The 18,807-nt window shown below is 40.3% G+C and overlaps 1 protein-coding gene across 5 annotated transcripts in view; it reads left to right on the forward strand.

Moving 5' to 3' along the window:
* anks1b (ankyrin repeat and sterile alpha motif domain containing 1B) overlaps positions 1–18,807 on the forward strand; it is a 375,728-nt gene that overhangs the window by 336,473 nt on the left and 20,448 nt on the right. For all 5 annotated transcript variants that reach the window (XM_034673234.1, XM_034673233.1, XM_034673237.1 and 2 more), the window contains 3 exons: positions 8,847–8,954; positions 11,075–11,278; positions 14,421–14,546. In XM_034673234.1, coding sequence (XP_034529125.1) covers positions 8,847–8,954; positions 11,075–11,278; positions 14,421–14,546 — 438 coding nt within the window. The remainder of the gene's footprint in view (positions 1–8,846; positions 8,955–11,074; positions 11,279–14,420; positions 14,547–18,807) is intronic.

Genomic DNA, 18,807 nt, shown 5'->3' on the forward strand with positions numbered 1-18,807 from the left:
TTTTACCATCTCCCTCTATAGCCTGGAAATAGCAAGAGGTAAAAGTGGAGTAGGGAAGGAGAGAAGAGGGCAGAGGATGAGAGGTTATTTGAGGTCAAGGAAACAAGAATACGGACAGAGAAAGAAAGGCAATAAAAGGGGAAAGTGGGATATTTAGGCCAGTCGATGCAGATTAAACAGGAGCAAGGAGCCCCCCCTCCTCTCCATCATTAAAACTATGTGCTAGCTTGAGCACAGACAGTAACTGGACTGTCGGGTCCCTTGCTGGGTTTTTCTGCTCCAGTGAGCCGACCAGCTTCCAGCCTCCCCTCCAGTAGGAATCACAGAAAAGGCTTTTTGTCTCCATCGTCCTCAATGAGAGAGGTCGTTGTTAATGTCCCCAATCACTGACGCTGTCCACTTACCCCTCATTGTTGCACACGGAGCTTTGCTAAAATATGTCATTTTGTCGCAGCTGCGGTCCATTATTCTCTGCTGGCTCTTGTGTTTAAAGAGGTCAGTGTGCTCTTGTGTTTTTCTTGAAAGTTCCAATTGAGCAGCGTATCATACATTTTTATACAGGGCAGCAACTATAACTTCAATCATTCACAACTTGGGCTTTTTGGGTTTGACAAGCTATTTGTGCAAACATCATAAATATATTTCAAATGTGCCTGAGGCATTTTTGTTCCAGCTTTAGTATTCAGTGTTTTATATGTTATGTTCTTCACTTCAGATAGCAGTAGTAGCAGTTCAATAAGATGTTACTCCATGCAAGAGATGCTGTCCCTCATCTTAAAGCTTAGTAATGGTTGATCATGTTCTTTCTGATTTGAGCGTAGACTGTATAGAACATGGACGTAGTTTCTAGTAGTTTCTGAAGAGGAGCAAAGCCCAAAGATGATGGTCGCCATATTGGAAATGCTGACTCCGGCAAAGAGGTGGGGTTAAGAGGGTAGTCTTGCTGCCTGGCTAACAGCCAAGAGACATTCCACCAGGCGGTTAAAATAGCTACGTCCCCAATTTTATGTAAGACTTAGTCTTAATACATATGCGTTAATAACTAGCGAAATTCACCCTGTACCTTTTTTTACAAATAGAAAATGAGCTATAGAGCCCAAAACACATTTTGTACCAGGCTGCATACATTTTAAATTCTGCTGAAAAATTGACAGGTTTTTTTTTACTTTTGGAGCCTGCCTCCAGTGGACACCCAAGGAACTTCAGGCCGTAAGACTGCTGAACTATGCTGGTGCTCTGTAGTCTCGGCCACTCTCAGCCATATAGACTCTGACATGAACAGTACAATAAAACGGACTACCTCAAAACTTGCACACTGTACATTTGCACATCCAATTGCACTATGACATAAATAACTCAATCAGTCCATGCACAATATTTATATTTGTATTTATATTTTTATATTTATTACTAATGTCTTCCTTGAATTGTGTGTTTCTTGTGGCTTTATATGGGACCTGAGAAACGGATTTAGTCCCATATCATGCGACAGCTTGTGTTGGTATGACAATAAAAAACCTTGAATCCTTGAAAACTGCAGTTTTTTGCACTTTAGCATCTGCTTTATTGTCCCACACAGGTTACCACATCAATTTGAGACACAGTAAAACATTTTGGCCACAGTAAGAGTCATTTCGAAGACAGAATGGTTACTTTGGAATCATGTTGAAGCTTATAGACCTGTGTAGTATTTTTTGTATTCATGTGAGACAGTGTTCATCAAATGTGCTGAAAAACGCAAATGTATCAATCGGACAGTAGTTTTTCTTCATCTTTGTTAAGATGTAATAGGTATATTCCAAAGTTCAATGGAAACAAGCTTCTTAATTGTATTTTGTTACTTTCTCATGTTTCGGGATACTTCCTGCCAATTTTCATACCCTTAAGACTATAAAAGCAACTGAAGGACCTTTATGTGCATTTGGAACACTGAAAGCAAAAGGCCTTGAATTGGGAGTGCCTATTTACAATTTGTGGTGGCCAAGGTATAGGTAGTGGGAAAAATGTAAGTAAAAAACTTCCCATGGGGTATATTGACCAAACTTGTTAGAACAAGAAGATTCGGGGCGCTGGTGGCCTAGCGGTCTAAGCGCCCCACATACAGAGGCTACAGTCCTCGTCACAGGGGTTACCGGTTCGATTCCCGGCCGGTTGACCATTTCCTGCACATCTTCCCCCACTCTCTACTCCCCACATTTCCTATCTCTCTTCAGCTGTCCTATCAAGTAAAGGCAAAAAGGCCAAAAATATAACTTAAAAAAAAAAAAAAGAACAAGAAGATTCAAAATACGCTGTCAAGAGAAATCATTTTGGGGGGGGGGGGGTTGACTTAGACCACTAGGACTCTGATTATTTTTTTCATTTTCGTTCTTGTAACAGATGGATTGTGAAAGCACTGTTCTGTAACCATTCGTCTGACGGCTAATCCGTTAATCAAGGCTTTCCTATCTGGGCTAACAGGATTTTTAACAGGATTAGAGCATTGATCGACACACAGACGACACAAACACAGCATCCCCGGCTGGACACTTGAGGAAAACAATCCCCCAAATCACTTTAAACCAGTCATAAAATCAAGACCGGAGGTAGAGAAACCCTCAGTGGATGCTCGAGCCACTAAGTGACATCACACGACAAAGTGTGAGGCAGAGATACACGAGGAGAGGGGGGGGGGGAGATCATGTCAAGTCAAGAGCGCTCTTAGTAGATTTGAGCAGAGTTGAACTTAAATGAGTGTGTTGATGGTGTGGTATCAATAAATGGAGGGATGAGTTGCAGAGAAGCGTACGCTGTTGTAGATCCACACTCTCTCTGTCAGTACATACAGCAGAGAGGGAGATAATTTAAATGCAAATGGGGCGACACTGCAGTCAAGCATCACACACACATAGAATAAGAGTATATCTGAGTTTCAACAATAATAGTCGGGTTGCATTCAAACTCTCATCCATTCAGGGATAACAATATAATCTTTCTCCCATGCTCCCAAACAGCTGCTTGTGTGTCTGGTGTGTGTGTGTATAATACACATCCACGTGCATGTGCATCTTATTTCATTATTTCTTTCCAATAAGAGTGTGTGTGTGGGTGACTGCTGCTGCGGCTCTGTGTTGCCATGGTGACAGCTGAACTTCAAGCTGAGGTTGAGGTTTTGTACTGTATTTGAAGTGGATGCTGTTGCATAAGGCGCAGAGTAACACACAGATACACACAGAGATAGAGGCTCCTTCTGTAGTGTGTGTTTGTGTGTGTGTGTGTTTGTATGTGATGCAACAGCAGTGTGAGGACTGCCGGTGTCACGCCATCACCCCTCAGGAGACAGACAGAGAAACGCACAGTGGCATGACTATGAATATTTCATGAGTGCTACTACATAAACAAAAAAAAGTATTATTCAGGTCATTTTGTGTGATTTATAGTTTATAAGTTTGCATCAATGGTCAAAAAACTTATCTCAAGTAGGGTAAAAACTTAGAAATCTAGTTTCGGTTGGGCTGTGGCTCAGGGAGGGAGTGGGTCTTCCCTCAGTTTTGAAGGTTGGTGCTTTGATTTCCAGTTTCTACAACATGCTGAATTGTGCCTGGGCAAGATACTGAACTTAAGTTTCCCCTGAGGGCCGAGGTTTCACTGTGTCTTCCAATGAGAGAGGCACAGCTGACTTTATTGACAGGCGGAAACACTGTAGCTGTTGGCTAGGAGGCTCAAAGCCCGCCTCTTTACATCACAATCGCTCAACAGCAGCAACATGGCTGCCACCGACGATTGGCCTCAAAACAGCTCTTCAGAAACAGATGGGTGACATCACGGATACTATGTGGATACGATATGAAACCATGTGATAACATACAATACCATGCAATATGATACCACACATACCATACAAAATGGTATGATAAAAAACAGTACTCCAAAATACAGTACAACAGGATATGATACAAGGACTTGTTACGGTACGATACAATATGATACGAATTGACAAGGTACAATCAGATATGATCCTTGATTTGTGGACCGTGATAATGATAAAGATTCTGCTAAAATCTTAATATTATGGAGCCATCTTTTTTTTCAATAAAACAACAATATTTGGCACCAGCACATCCATAAATGTTGCACATAAGTCAGGACGACACATTTTCTCATTGATAATGTGTCCAACCCCGAGTACACACCCCCCCCCCCCCCCCCCCCCCGAAAATGTATAAGATGTATCGTTGTCACAGCATTGTCTGCTCCGTCTCTCTTTCTCTGTTGCCTCAATGGTTTCTTAATAGCATTCATATTTCTTTTATGAATTAAAAATATGCTTAAATGGTCAGCAAGTATACTTGAATTGACTGCCTAAGTATCAAGTACGTGTGAGAGATACTTGTAATGCATCCTCAGCTGTACGCATCTATTCAACTAGACACCCAAGAGAAGTAATGACGTCAAACAAGAGAAGTTGAAGGCAGATAGCGCATGATTGATGAATGTGTTACAATCATGACATTCATCATTTGGGTCATAAATAGCTGTAACTTCTCCTTCCAATAGATACAAGTTAATGCAAGCAAATTGCATGTTTGTCTGACTTGATAAGTTTTAATTATTCATTTTTAGTTGATAAACTAATCTACTTCTCCACATCAATGCGCTAATTTTCACTTCCCAATATTGAGACTTTTGGCTTTAAGAGCGCTTGAAACAAATGAAGTTTGAAGATGAGACAGGTGCACAGTATTGTTGCAGCTGTGTCTGCTAACTACAGTCATCATTCTCAAGAAGATGCTCAAATCAATTGTTAATTTTCTTTGTACTTGTGGAGTGTGGAAGCATGCTCTCATATCCTCACTTCACAACATTCACTTTTGTTTAATCACATGATCTTAATGCACCAAATTCAACAAAGTCAGTGTCATGTACAGCACAAAGAGGCAGACTGAGATAGTGTGCGGCAGAGATGGTGTAGTATCATCGCTGACATTGTACGAGAAGAAAGATAGTGAGCTGTTAAAGCCAGAGAGGAGAGAGAGAGGAGGGGGGAGGATGAGTGAGTGAGAGCTGGTGGAGAGAGAGTGCAGGGCAGCCATAATGCACAAATTTGTTCCACTACCCTCCAGTCCCTGCTCTACTCTCTGTTTCCCTTTGATTCGGCTAATTTTAACAATTAATGTACAATGTTTTCAAACTGAGGAACAGTGTGGGATTTTTAACCCAATAAAAGCTGCAATCATGTCTCTTTTTTAACGTCCCATTATTGAAATGATATTATTCTTTGTTTGTATGAAGTATACTAAGACAACAAAAGGAGTGTTTTGCATTTCTGGGCCAGCATAATACATTATATCTATCAGTTGTTTGCATGCAATTTGCATATGTACACTGTTCATTATGGAAGAAGTTGACTGCAGTGAGTCCTACACTGTTGTTGTTTGTCTCTATTTTTGTTTCTCTAGCAGATGTGGGGCAGTGATTGGTGCAAGAGATGATGAAGTGTGAGCGCGTGCATGTGTGCGTGCTGGTAGCGCTGACTCAAAGCAAGACTGTCGAGAGAATCATTATACTCGCAGCACGGCCCCGCATTGAGGCTAATTACCACCTTTTGCCCTGAGGACACACACAAACACACAGATTCTCTCACGCTCACTCATACCTTTATGTCGGAAGCCCTCCAGAGGCAGACCCATAAAAGCAGGAGGCAGTTTGTTGTGTGCTGAAGTATGGGTGCCAGAAGGTGATAAAGGAAACAAACGTCTGTGCAGAAGGCTGCCATGTTCCAGCTCGCCTCTTTAGAAAGTGCAGTAACTGGCACGGTCAGAGGACGCCTGGTGACCAGAGACAGAGTGAACACTTATTAGAGTCCTTGTCTTTGTGAGTGTGTGTGTGTGTGTGTGTGTGCGTGTGCATGTGCGTGTGTGCGCTTTTGTTTCTGCATAGGACTGGGTAATTAGTGCCTGGGGGATATCAATGGACTGTTATAAATGTGACGCAATCTGGAATTGTTGAATTTGCATTTCATGGCTGTCAGTGAATAAACTCTGAGTTCTCAGATACCAATGATGCCCTTCACAAAGCAGCTGAAACACAATATCTGTAGTTTGGGGTCTTTCATCTCTGGTAAATTAATCCCAGAGCTGCTACAGGATAAAAGTTTTATAGTTTGAGCAATAGGCTTATTAGTCGTCTTGCTGAGAGTCGCTAAATATGTAACTAGAGCCAATATATGATTCGATTTTTTTAGCGTTAGCACTGGTGATAGCTTGATTAAGTCTCTCCAAAGTTCAACTTGGACTTTTTGTATTTCTGCCGACCAGATTAACCCTCCTGTTATGTTGTGGGTCAATTTGACCCTTTTTAAAGTCTGTTTAAGGCAATATATGCCTTCCAAACCAGCTAAATACAGCATAAAAATCTGGGCAGTATGTGACAAAAGAGGTGTGGTGTAAACTTATCAAAATCACTTCATATAAAAAAAAAAAATCAAAATGTAAAATAAACAAAAATCTGTCATGTCAAACTATTGTATTTATATTTAGGGTTTTCTCATGTACACTAAAAAAAGTTTTAACATTAATTTGAATGAAAACGAGTGAGTTATCCTCATTGAACCATGATCTGTGAGAATTAAAGAACACCAATGGACCAAATCTTGATTTAAATGGTTAGTAATGGAGTTAAAAATTAGATTTTAAAAAATGTGTATTTGGATTTTTTGGGGTTCTGACACTTTGGATAATTGAATATTCCCCTGGTCAAATTAACCCAGGAACATTATTGCTGTTCCAGAGAAACTAACATAACAGGAGGGTTAAACAAAATAATGACAGAGTTTTACGGATGGTGTTAGGTTTGATTTGAAACTATGGACAGCGTTGGCTAGCTGATCATCTAAGCCTGGCCTAAGTGGTTACTCCAGATCAACCTAGGATCAAATCAACCTAATGGCAAATATATATTTCCCAAAATGTGAAAGTATTTTTTTGAGCTTGTACCATCTTATGACTTCACAACAACATAAATATCAACAACATCCTCATACATCATCAATAGCATTCCACCACCATGGGACTACAGAAGAGAAAAGTCTAACTCGTGCCGCTGTTGTGTTGGGAGTACCAGGCGCCTTTCATTGGCGGAGTGTAGTGAGTGGGAGGGAGTGTAGACCTGGATGAGGGAGTTTAGGTAGGCAGGAGTTGTTTTCATAGCTGTTTTATAAGTGAGCAGCAGGGTTTTAAATGTGATGGTAGCTGCAACTCTGAGCTATAGTGGGGGGAAATGAACAGCAGATTGACACGTACTGTTCTGGATTATTGAGAATAATCAAACAAAACTGTGACCATATGGAAAACAAAATACCCAGGAGGTAGACAGGAAACATGCTGAGGAGAAAAACTAGACATTTTAAAACCCACTGTAAATGAGTGACCTTGACAAGCTGGCTATTGTGCTAGCAGTGACTCTCTGGTTAAGCAAGCTAGCCCAGTGAGTTGTCACTCAGCCTCTTTGTTAAAACATGAGGGATTAATTGGTTCTGCCACTCTCTCTTGTGGCCAGACTTTAAATCCTTTTAATGTCTTTTTAGTTCTCAATTTTAATCTTTCAATGACCCCTTTTTTATTCTGTAAACTGCATTTTTTTGTTAATGCAAAAACAACAAGTCTACTAAGACTCTGTGCCTCTTGATTATACAATACATCTCTGTGGTCAAAACGACAGATTTGATTGTGCCTTGTCTGAAGTCATATCAAATACCAAATCTACAATCTCTAGTTAATCCTGCAAGAAACTCTCAGGTATATAGACAGTAGAAAACATGGACGTAGTCTCAGAGACGTCACTAATTTGGTTTCTGAAGCCCAGTCACGATACTTGAAATGCTGCCTCAAAATAAATCAATCTTTGGATGCGTAAAAAAAAACTGTACAATCCCCCGATGGTGACTTTCAGTCTCATGAAGTGCCCTCTTTGGTCTCCTTGTTCTTTCGTACCTCTTCCAACTTCTTGTCCTTCTCCTTGAGTTGTCACTAATTTGGTTTCTAAAGCAAGGTTTGGAAGCCCAGAGATGGCAGTCACGATATTTGAAATGCTGCCTCAACCTAACTTTGTAGGGGCTGCAGCAAATAAGTGGATTTGAAGCAGGGCTTTAGCCTCCTGGCTCCTCATCATTTCAGTCTGCCATGCAAACCCCATTTCTTTAATATCTTTAAGACGAATGGGTAATAAAAAAAACCTCACCCACTGTACAGTGTGATTGAATAGAGAAATGGGCTATTCAGACCAGACCCAACACTTGTGCGTTAGCTCCATTTTCTACATCAGAGGTTGCGCCTTGGTTTTACATAAAATGAATGGTATACACTCCATGCTCATCTACACAATAGCTTAAGTACAGCTGTCCAAGCCATGTCCATTATGTAGTAGTAAAAATACAATGATGTATGCATGAGTTCAGTGGCCTTTTATATCATTATGCACTCACTGGTACTTCCCTGAGAGCTCTGCTGTTTGTCTCTCTCTTCTGAATAGGTGCATTATCCTCCATTTGAGACTAACGATGGGGACGATTATTTTCGTTTACCTTTAAAAAAATTTTTTTTATAGCAGATGGTGATATAATCTTTTCATTACCGGGTCTGAAAGCCTGTGAACTCTCACACTCTGTAAGAGCTGTTTTAAATTATGCAAATAAAATTGAGAGTCATCATGGGTTTTTTTGCGAGCACAGAGGCTTTTGCCCCAGATATTCTTGTGTGTTTGCAGAGCGCACAAAATTGAGCCATTTTAACTCATTCTGTTCCTCAATGTGGAGCTGCAATAAATCCTGTTCTGTTACCCTAATGTTGAATATCTGTGTGTTCATTCAGGTATTGAAGATCAATCTCATCGGTCACAGAAAACGGATCCTCGCCTCGTTGGGGGACCGGCTACACGAAGACACCCCACAGAAACCTCCACGGGCCATCTCCCTACGGGTGAGTGAATCGCAGCCAGCAGTAATTATATATAAACTATAAGAACACTCAGTGATATCAGTGATATCTATGTGAATTGAAGTTATCATGAATTCATCAGACAAAGTAAGAAAGCTCTAGTTGCTTCTCAGATCGTAGACTATTTCTCTGAGAGAGCTAAAGTCTCCCCACTGCTGCTGCTAACATCCAAATGATTACCCAAATCTCTCAGGTAGGCACAAAATGGCTGACCCACTGCAGTTTCCTTCCTCCTGACTTGTCTTGGATACTAATCACAAAGAACTGTTAATATTTTCAATACTTTTCAGTATAAAATGCTTTTAAATGATACAACCTTTGTGACTTTTACTTTGGACAGTATCAAAAAGCACAGAGGATTATGAAAAACCCAGCTACACTCATATTTCCAACACAATGCTCAGTCGACATGGAGATCAAGTAACAAACTGCACAAACATCCAAGAAGGTGCTGGATTTGGTTTGTATGCTGCTGAAGTCGCATTCCTTCAAGCCTGCGTATGTGCTCAGGACTCGGTCACAGCCTGTGTATAGTCATCAACAGCGATACAAGAAAGCATATAATGAACTTTACACAAAATCACTAAAAAGTACATTATTAGCATTGCATGGTTACTTCTGAGAGGTATCAGGCGCGATGTTCAATAAATTGCAAAGATCAGACTGTGTATCACAGTTAGTTCACCAGCTGAATGCTGCGCTGGACAAAGGATGTGATGCCCTTTCATTCAGAGGTCGGCATATACTGATGTTTTGTCCTCATAAAAATGCCTGTGTTATATTTATATGTGTTGTAGACCGACTGAGAGCAGAGGAGAGACACAATGATATCACCTGGTGCCTTTATGTTTATAAAACCTGACCTGTGGACTGTTGGCTTTGAGCTCAAAACCACTGTACTAAAACCGATGCCCATAATAAAATGTCTAAATCAGGAAAATTAGAAAATACAGGGAGCACTTTCTGCAGATACACACACTACTACACACTTACCCTTATTATTATTTATAAATCAGATGAAATGTTTCATTTTTCTTTCGATTATTTTTATTTTATTTTGCCTTTCATTACTAACCAGTACCTGGTCTATATTCAATGGCTGTTTCTGTATCACTGCTACATGGAGGTTGAAAATCAAGTTAACAATTCTGGTAATGTGACAGCTCTACAACATTGTGCTATAATCATTTTTCAAATGTAATTATATACTTTAATTAGATTTGTTATTTCTTTATGTTAATTAAAAAATTGATATTATTTATGTTTTTTTCTGCAATTAAGTGAGCAGAGGGCTCAATTAAAAACACTGAAAGTAAGTGGTCAAATTCAAGATTCAAGATTCAAGTTTCTTTATTGTCATTATGCAGGCATAATTACATTTTGCAGACTCCCGGCAAGGCACATAAAAAAAACACACACATAAATAAGTACATAAAAGTAAAAAGAAAAACCTTAGAATAGAATAAAAGTATTTACAAACAGCTTTACAAGTGCAGCTTAGTGCAAGTCCTGTTTTGACTGTCAGTAAATGGCAAAGTGACTGAATCTGACACTCATCAATTATATTTCTATAGCCCAAAGTAACATTTTTTAAACAAAAAAGCCTCTTCTGTTGAGTCTCTTCTCACATGTAATCAACTAAAAGTGACTAACCTCTAAGGACAACTATCTGACCTTCTACTGTGTAATACTTTACACCATTAAAACTTATAAAAGTAAATATTCTTATGGGAATTAAAGTCTCTACTCAGCCTGGAAAACCTCTTAAATAAACATCCTTTTCCACTTTAAGGATTTGGGCGATGCTTTCACTTAAGTGAGTCTGCGCAGGCAAAGATTCGGCATGGTGTTAGAGTCACTCTGATGGACCTACTGGGGCGTCCTCATGAGAGGATGGTGTCTGTGTCCCCGATTTTACAAAGCACTTTAAGATACCGGCACTCAGCAGAACGTTCAGCTGAAAAATACAATGTGACAGTGCACAGTGAATGTCCTACTTATTGTACTTTCAGCAGTGACACAGCAAATTAGGAAATGATGAATGAACCCTTTCTCTCTCTCTCACTCACTTCTTCCCTCCCTCCCACACTGTTCCGTCCCAGGAGCCTGTAGGGAACCACACTCCTCCCCAACTCAGCCCATCGGTGGGCCAGGCGGCGTACACGGCGGGGGTCCCGGGCGGATCTCTGGACGTGCAGCACCTCATCATGCAGGCGGACGCCCGGCGCAGGCAGCGCAGCAATGACAACTACTTTGAGGACGTGCCGCGATCCAAGCTGGAGCGACAGATGGCCCAAGTCAGCATGGTGAGGAAAGAGACAGGTTGGAGGATGAATGGTGGAGAGAGAGAGAGAGTAAAAGAGGGAGAGATGGTAGGACTCCAGGTGGATGTTATGAATGATACTGTTGTTAACATAAATGTGTTTCTCTACTTAATCAGCATATTGTATGTTGCTTTGAGGCAATGCCCACATATACAGTCCTGCTGCCACTCACAACAGCAACAAATGTATTAATATGCAGCTTAAATTAGTTGTCCAAAAAATGCCATACTTCCTCCTATGAGGTGGTTGTTTAGGAGGAATTAATGACCCTTTTTCAAGTTTTAGGTCAAATTGGTTTGCAGAGTGTGGCTAACAGTAGCAGAGCTAGCACCACCAACGTTTGGTCTAAACTTTGTTTATTGATTTTTAAATAGAAAAACTGTCACATCCAAAATTAGAGGTTGGTACATTTTCCTTTTTTTTTGGAACAAAGAAACACACAGATGACATACAAAATACAAAACAACAAATAACCCCCCCCACCCCAACACATACTCCCTCCAGATTAACTATATAGAATTCCAAAAATAGAAATCATAAGACAAAAAGCAAGTATAATAAAGATAAACAGATGAAAGCAATAATCTAAACATAGTAAGACACACCATGGTGATGCTCAGTCTAAAGACACACAGCAAGCCGAGCTCTCAACATGAGATAAGAAAGGGTCCCAGATTTTTTTTAAGATATGAGCTTTGCCACTCAGGGTCAGTCTAATCTTTTCAAGTTTAAGAAAATAAAGTACACTCTTAATCCAGCTCGAATGGGTAGGTGGGGCAGAGGACTTCCAATTCAACAATATCAGCCTTCTGGCCAGCAAAGTCGTAAAGGCTAACATGTCCTTCTTGGCTGGATAAAGAACAAATAGAGGAGGAGACACACCAAACAAAACAGTACAAGCATTAGGGACCAGTCTTACCTAGTTACAATAGTCAACGTTCCAAATACCTCAGACCAGAACACATTTAGAGAGGGACAGCTCCAGAACATGTGAGAGTAATGTGCCGATGCTTGTTGACGTCGATCACACAAAGAGGAAACAGTTTCAAATATCTTTGCCAGACGAGCTTTAGTGAAGTGAGCTTGTTGTAAAATCCTACATTGAGTAAAACTGTGTTTGGCACAAATAGATGATCCATGAACCCTCTGCAGCGCCTCCCCCCAAACTTCATCAGAGACCACGTTTGGTCTTCCCTACAGGTAAACATCCACATGCCTGTGGTGGTTGCACAGTGTTCTAGTTAAGTGTTTTTATGCCAGTTTATCCAGACACAGCGTGCATCCAACTTTATCTCAATTTTCTAGGTCAAAATACTTCTGAACCTCCACGCTATAAAAATCCATCTGTCACCTGTACTCTTTAGGATTAGGAAGTAGAGCATTCATTGTTACAGTAGCTATTAACAGGAGCCCCAACTAGAGGCAGAGAGCACATACACAACATACAACCAGTATTTCAGGCAGACCATAAAGAATATTGATTATTTGTTTAACTGACTAGTAATTGTGATACTGACTAGCAAGAGTGATGATGTTTAATTATTTGGTCGGCTGAACACTCATTAGGATCAATGAAGAGCTTTCAGGCTGTATTGCAATTCTGATAGGGAGGATGGAATATGTCCTAATTTTCAGTGGAGCGTTCCTGTGATTAAATGTTGGTCCCTAAAAAGACTAAAATGCAAGCCAAAAGTCTTTCATCAGCCTGTTCATTTGTTGAAAATCCGCCACTAATAATCTGCAGTAGGCCGACCATCTGACACCAGCAAATGTGTCTTTAGAGTTTACAGCTCATTTAAATTGTCAGATGAGAAGACACAAGATTAACACCTGAAACTTTCTGCTAAATTAAAAAGTTATGAACTTTGCATTTAGGCATAATATACATCTTTAAGATGTTAACTGCCAACATGAAAAATATGTATAATTAAATAGTTCTGCAGAAGCACAATGTGTTTTTAAGGATAAACATATCAACTTTCCAGCATAGTTTATACTGTTCCAAACCTAGAATTAGACCTTTATGATTTCCAGTCAGCAAAGCTCATTTACTCACAAACCACACACTTGCACACATCTGATGAAGCAGCTGTGTTTTGATTGGGCATGATTAGGGTCTTTTTGTGTCTCTGTTTGAATCACAGAGCTTATCAGTGCAGACTTCCTTACACATGTGGTTACCCTGCTGAATCTTAAATATGTATTTGTGTGTGACAGTGTGTGTGTGACCCCCCCCCCCCCCCCCCCCCCCCCCCCCCTCACTTTAAAAACAACACTGAGTTGTAGTGATGAGTCAGCCTCTCCTGAATGGATGACGTCTATTTAAGAAAAGGCGAATTTAATTAACCCTCTTCTTCGACGGTTGCTAAGTTTCTACAATAATTCTCCATCTGATTCTTCCTCAGCTTCCATTCTCACTTTTTTAAATTCACTTTTCTATTACAAGCACTTTTTTTTTTGGTCCTTAAAGTAGCAAATTGAAATAAAACTTTTAAGCAACTCAAGATTTTGAGCTGGTCAAAATCAGAAAAAAAAAATCAGTCCAAGTTTTGTGAAGCTGGTGGAGTTGAGTGTAGATTGTTTGTTTCCAAAGGCTTTACTCCAACATCTCTGCATCCAATCATAAGACTTCACCTCCACATGGCCTCACACACCCTTTTACAGAGATTAAACACAAGCAAGAGGGAGAGACACATAAATAAACGGCCACAGGAACTCACCCAAGGAAATCATATGGTTTCATTTAGCAAAGAATGAAGGGCCATAATTGTTATCCGCTGACATTTTAGAAGTATGCACATAGGATTTAGGTATTTCCTTCCAGTAAGAGGTGAAAACTCACAGGGTGAGAAAGCAGTGAGTCTGGGCTTAAGAGTGGGAACATTTAGAAGCAGAGCTTAATTCATCCATGTTTAATTTTCCTCCTGGATGTTCTCTGCAGCGTGTTCTCTTTGAAGGCATGTTCATGTTCAATCAGGAAAGCTGTTACATTATGAACTTACAAATTTGTCAAGCCAACAACTTGTCAACATGGGATACACAGCGCAAGCTTTTATGTCACGCAGCATCTTGTAATCTGCCATGTTGTTCTTGGGCCTTGATGTGTGATTGGTTGTCGTTTCAGGCAGGCGAGTGGTGCGAGCCGATCACGTTGCGTCCCCCTAACGAGGCCACCTCGTCCACCCCGGTGCAGTACTGGCAGCATCACCCGGAGAAGCTCATCTTTCAGTCCTGCGACTACGAAGCTTATGTAAGTCAGATCCCATCAAATTACTCCTGTATTCACGTAAGATGTGTGCAAACCATGAACTGTACAAAACATAGATATTATATAAAGTCCTTGCACTGATATGCATATATTCAAAGGATGACAGCTGGTTAAGGATTTTAAGTCCCCCAATCAGCACAAGCTGTAATTTTTCTTGACCCTTCTTGAATATTTTACACTCTGTAGAACTGCAACAAAGAACAATTTGCATAAAGATCTAAAAACTAACAGAAACACAAACAATAAGGCACAAAATAGCACAGCTAGCTCAACCATAATATGCTTTGTCCTACTGCTAGCTGCTAGCTTACCGCTCTGCTTGCTATCAATTGACTGAATTCAAAAGTTGTGTTATTCCTCAGCCTCTAATCATAAATATCCAATGCATAATATTCACGGACAATTAGTATCCCAGGCAGCAATGATGAAGATAATTTTGGCAGGAAGACAAGCAGCACCAGTCTGACTCCACACCACTGAGTTAGCAATGGTGAAAATGTACTTCTTACATGACAGTTCAGCTAATTTATTAAATGTACTTGTCAAGGGACGGAACACAGAGTCTCAGTGTCGTCCCCCTAATGGTTTCTAAAGAGGTATTATGATTGGACATTTTGACACCAGCTAAATTCAATCTAATCGAGAAAACAGCAAAGAGGTGGAGTTAAGGCTTAATCGATCCGCCAAGTAAACATAATGACCCACCCTCCTGCAAGTCAGATCAGCCACGCTGCTAACTTGCTCTTTTAGGCAGAAGTCTCAGCTTTACTATAATCAAAAGAGATACAGTATATATAGAAAATTCCTCCCTTGAACAGTTGTCACCAATGAAGAGATTAGACTTTTAACTTCTTTTTTTGTACCAGGCTGTTAACATGTTAAGTCCTTTTATAAAATTAATATGGACTCTAATGGGATTTCCTTGATCTTTGGAACCGGCCTCGAATGAACACGGGAGGGACGGCAGCTTTGCTCATTGGCTTCACTTTTAAAACCCAGGGGTTGCCACTTGGTTGAGATCCATTTAGGGCTGCAACTAGTTATGTTGTCTGTAAGCAATTCATCTGTAGATGGTTTTCTCTAATTTATTAATCAAATTTAATAAAATTGGAATTTTTGCTCCAAGGAAAAACCATTAAGATGAATCAGTTGTCACAGTTGTTGACTGATCTGCTGTCAATTGGCTTGTCAAACACCTGACTCATTAATGGGTTCCTAAAGTAAGAATATTAAAGATTACAGAAAGTCAACACCTTTTTCTGACAGCTCAGCACTCAGTTTTCTCTGAACTTGTGTAAAATGAGGCATTCGCCAGTTACATAAAGGGTGTTATATTTCCAAGTTACCACGGATACAGGCCTGCACCTATGATTGGTTATCAGCTAAGCATCCAGAACGGAATGATTACTTTATCTGCAGCAGGTAAAGCTGTGCAGAAAAGCAATTTTGAATTCCACTGGCTCTCATAAATGGAGAGAATAAAAAGTAATACAGTGTCTAAGAAACACACCGGTGACTCACTTTGATTCGGGGTAGATGTGAGCTGGATGGTTAAGTAACAGAGAACAGGAAAAGTGAAGAAAAAAGAGGTTGAAGAGAGGTCCAAAATTCAAGTTGAAACAAATTGGGCAAGGGGAAGGGAATCAAATATGATGCTGATATCAAAAATGAATGAACTGTGAGAGAAGATAAGACAGTGTGGACCATTAGGCGTCTGAAATATGTAAAACTACACAGACGGAGACTGGGGAACATGTAACAGGAGGGCCGTCAGGGGAAAATATGGAGGTGCTTTCATGGAGCCATTTATGACAACATCTCTAATGCCTGCCGTCCCAGGACAGTGGCTCCAGAAAGCACAGAAAGTGAGATAAATGAGCGGGAGCCACAACAGAGGGAGACTCAGAGCAATCCGGATGAGAACTGGCAGGGAGGAGGCAGATAAAGAGTGAAATAGAATAAATGAGATAGATAAGACAGTGATGAGAGAGGGAGAGAGAGAGATAAGGGAAAAGGAGAGAAGCATGTTGTTTGTTTTAATAAAGAAAAAGAGGGATGGTAAAAAGCCGAAAGTAAAGAATAAAAGATGCACAGGCGCTTTTTTCATTTTCATCTCAGGCTTCAAACAAACAGAACCCTCTCATCCACCAAAATAACCAGCTCTAACTCCTAAAAATATCCTAGTATTATCTGAAGTTATTACAAATCCATACACAGAGAACACTGCAGACATTTTGATATCATAAACTCACTCTACAGCATGAACAACTAATGGTATCTTATCACTGACTCTGTTTGCAATTGAACATTAATCTTATGCAGATATATTAAAGACACAGAGTATTATGGAGCTCCATGCAGTATTAAACTTCAGCCTTCTTAAACTCATCTCTCTGTGAAGACTTTCATTTTTAAAAACTGCATCCTATGTTTGGTTAAAATGTCAGACTCGCAATGAAAAGTTCATCTCACTGTGATCTGATTTCCTTGAAATTTTATTCAGACATTTTTGTCTCTGTGATATAAAAAGTATCACATAGGTCACCTTTTTTTGTACAAGTTCCATAATACTGTGGTTTATGACAATTTACTTGGCTTGGTTAAACTCCATAGCAATTGCATATTATAATGTTAGCATGCTAAGACGTTCATCTAAAAACAATGATAATTGTAAGTTAGTACCTGCTAGACATCAACATTTAGCATTATCATCACTGTGACTGTCCTGCTTATGTTAGCATGTTGCTAAAAGCGCCACCAGGCTGAAGTGTAGCCCACTGTATAAAATATGGACGTAGTATCTGTGACGTCACCCATCTGTTTCTGAAGCGCTGTTTTGAGGCCAATCGGCGGCGGCAGCCATATTGCTGCTGTTGAGTGATTGTGACGTAAAGAGGCGGGCTTTGAGCCTCCTAGCCAACAGCTGCAGTGTTCCCGCCTGTCAATCAAGTCAGCTGTGCCTCTCATTGGAAGACTTGTAATCTCAATATCTTCAAAATTGCTGTGTTAGAAAAACAACCCCCTAAAGTGTGTGCCGATCGAGAAATGAGCTATCCAGACTACACTCGTGTTTTGTACCAGGTTGTAAACATGTTTATTTCTGTTGTAAAGATCGGCTTTTTTGAATTGGTTTGATGTGGTTTCCGGTATTTCCAGAGCCAGCCTCAAGTGGATCCTTGATGAACTGCAGTTTTTAGCACTTCTGCATTGGACTCATATTTTTAGACCAGAGGTTGACGCTTGGTGTAGCCTCATACACATGCTAGCATGGCTGTAGAATCCAAGCAGGAACCTCAGGTGTTGAGAAAATGAAGCCAATGCAGAGTGCAAAAACTGCAGTTCGATAAGTGTCCACTTTGGGCTGGCAAAGAATCCCATTAACAGTCGTGTTAAAAGACCCACATTTAGCTCCTCCTCCTGGTCTGTTTGGAGGTTTATTAAAAGTTTAGTTGAGTCAACATGGCATCCGCCATCGTTGGGCTCTAAAACTTCTCTTCAGATATTAATAAGTGACAATCTCTGGGTCCATGTTTTCTACAGTCTATGCTAGAAACGTATTATTGCTGTATTAAAGACATCTTTGATCTTATCTGTAACCAGTAACAGACTTATGTATTTGTTAGTGCCACAGAGACTTATAGTCCAGACAGCAGCTTGACTTGTGTGCAGCGGTAATGCAATTTCTAGGAGAACTGCCAGACACCCTGCTATAACAGCGATTTAAGATTGTTAACATGAATCAAGACAAAGTATTAGCATGCCCAGATGACTTCTGGTCTGCCAAGGATCAGACTACCAAATTGAAAATATGGCTGAGTCACAGTGTGTAATCCAAAAAAAAGTAACTCATCACACAATGCTTTTTCCCCAAAATGTTGTTAAACTCCAGAGTAAGTATAAGATAACTTATGTGAGGTAGATATTCAGCACTTAGGTCTCTGACTTTGAAGTTATTTACTGTGAAGTCACACAGACAGGAGTAAAAAACTGAAAATATATCACCTCTAATCCTCTAAAAGCCATGTTCAGGTCCCACTATGAGATGTAAGGCCTCTTATATAAGCAGAGAGGGCACTGCAAGGTGGTCAAAGTCACACCCATTAAGAGCTCTAATGTCCACATGAACACCATCCCTGTAAAACACAGTCACCATTACTGGCTCCTTTATTAAATCAGAGAACGTGTGCAGAATATCTGACCACAAAGTCGCCTCTTGAGAGAAGGAGCTGCCTGTCTCTGGTGG

Source organism: Notolabrus celidotus, chromosome 21 (genome assembly GCF_009762535.1).
Source record: "Notolabrus celidotus isolate fNotCel1 chromosome 21, fNotCel1.pri, whole genome shotgun sequence".
Classification (NCBI taxonomy): domain Eukaryota; kingdom Metazoa; phylum Chordata; class Actinopteri; order Labriformes; family Labridae; genus Notolabrus; species Notolabrus celidotus.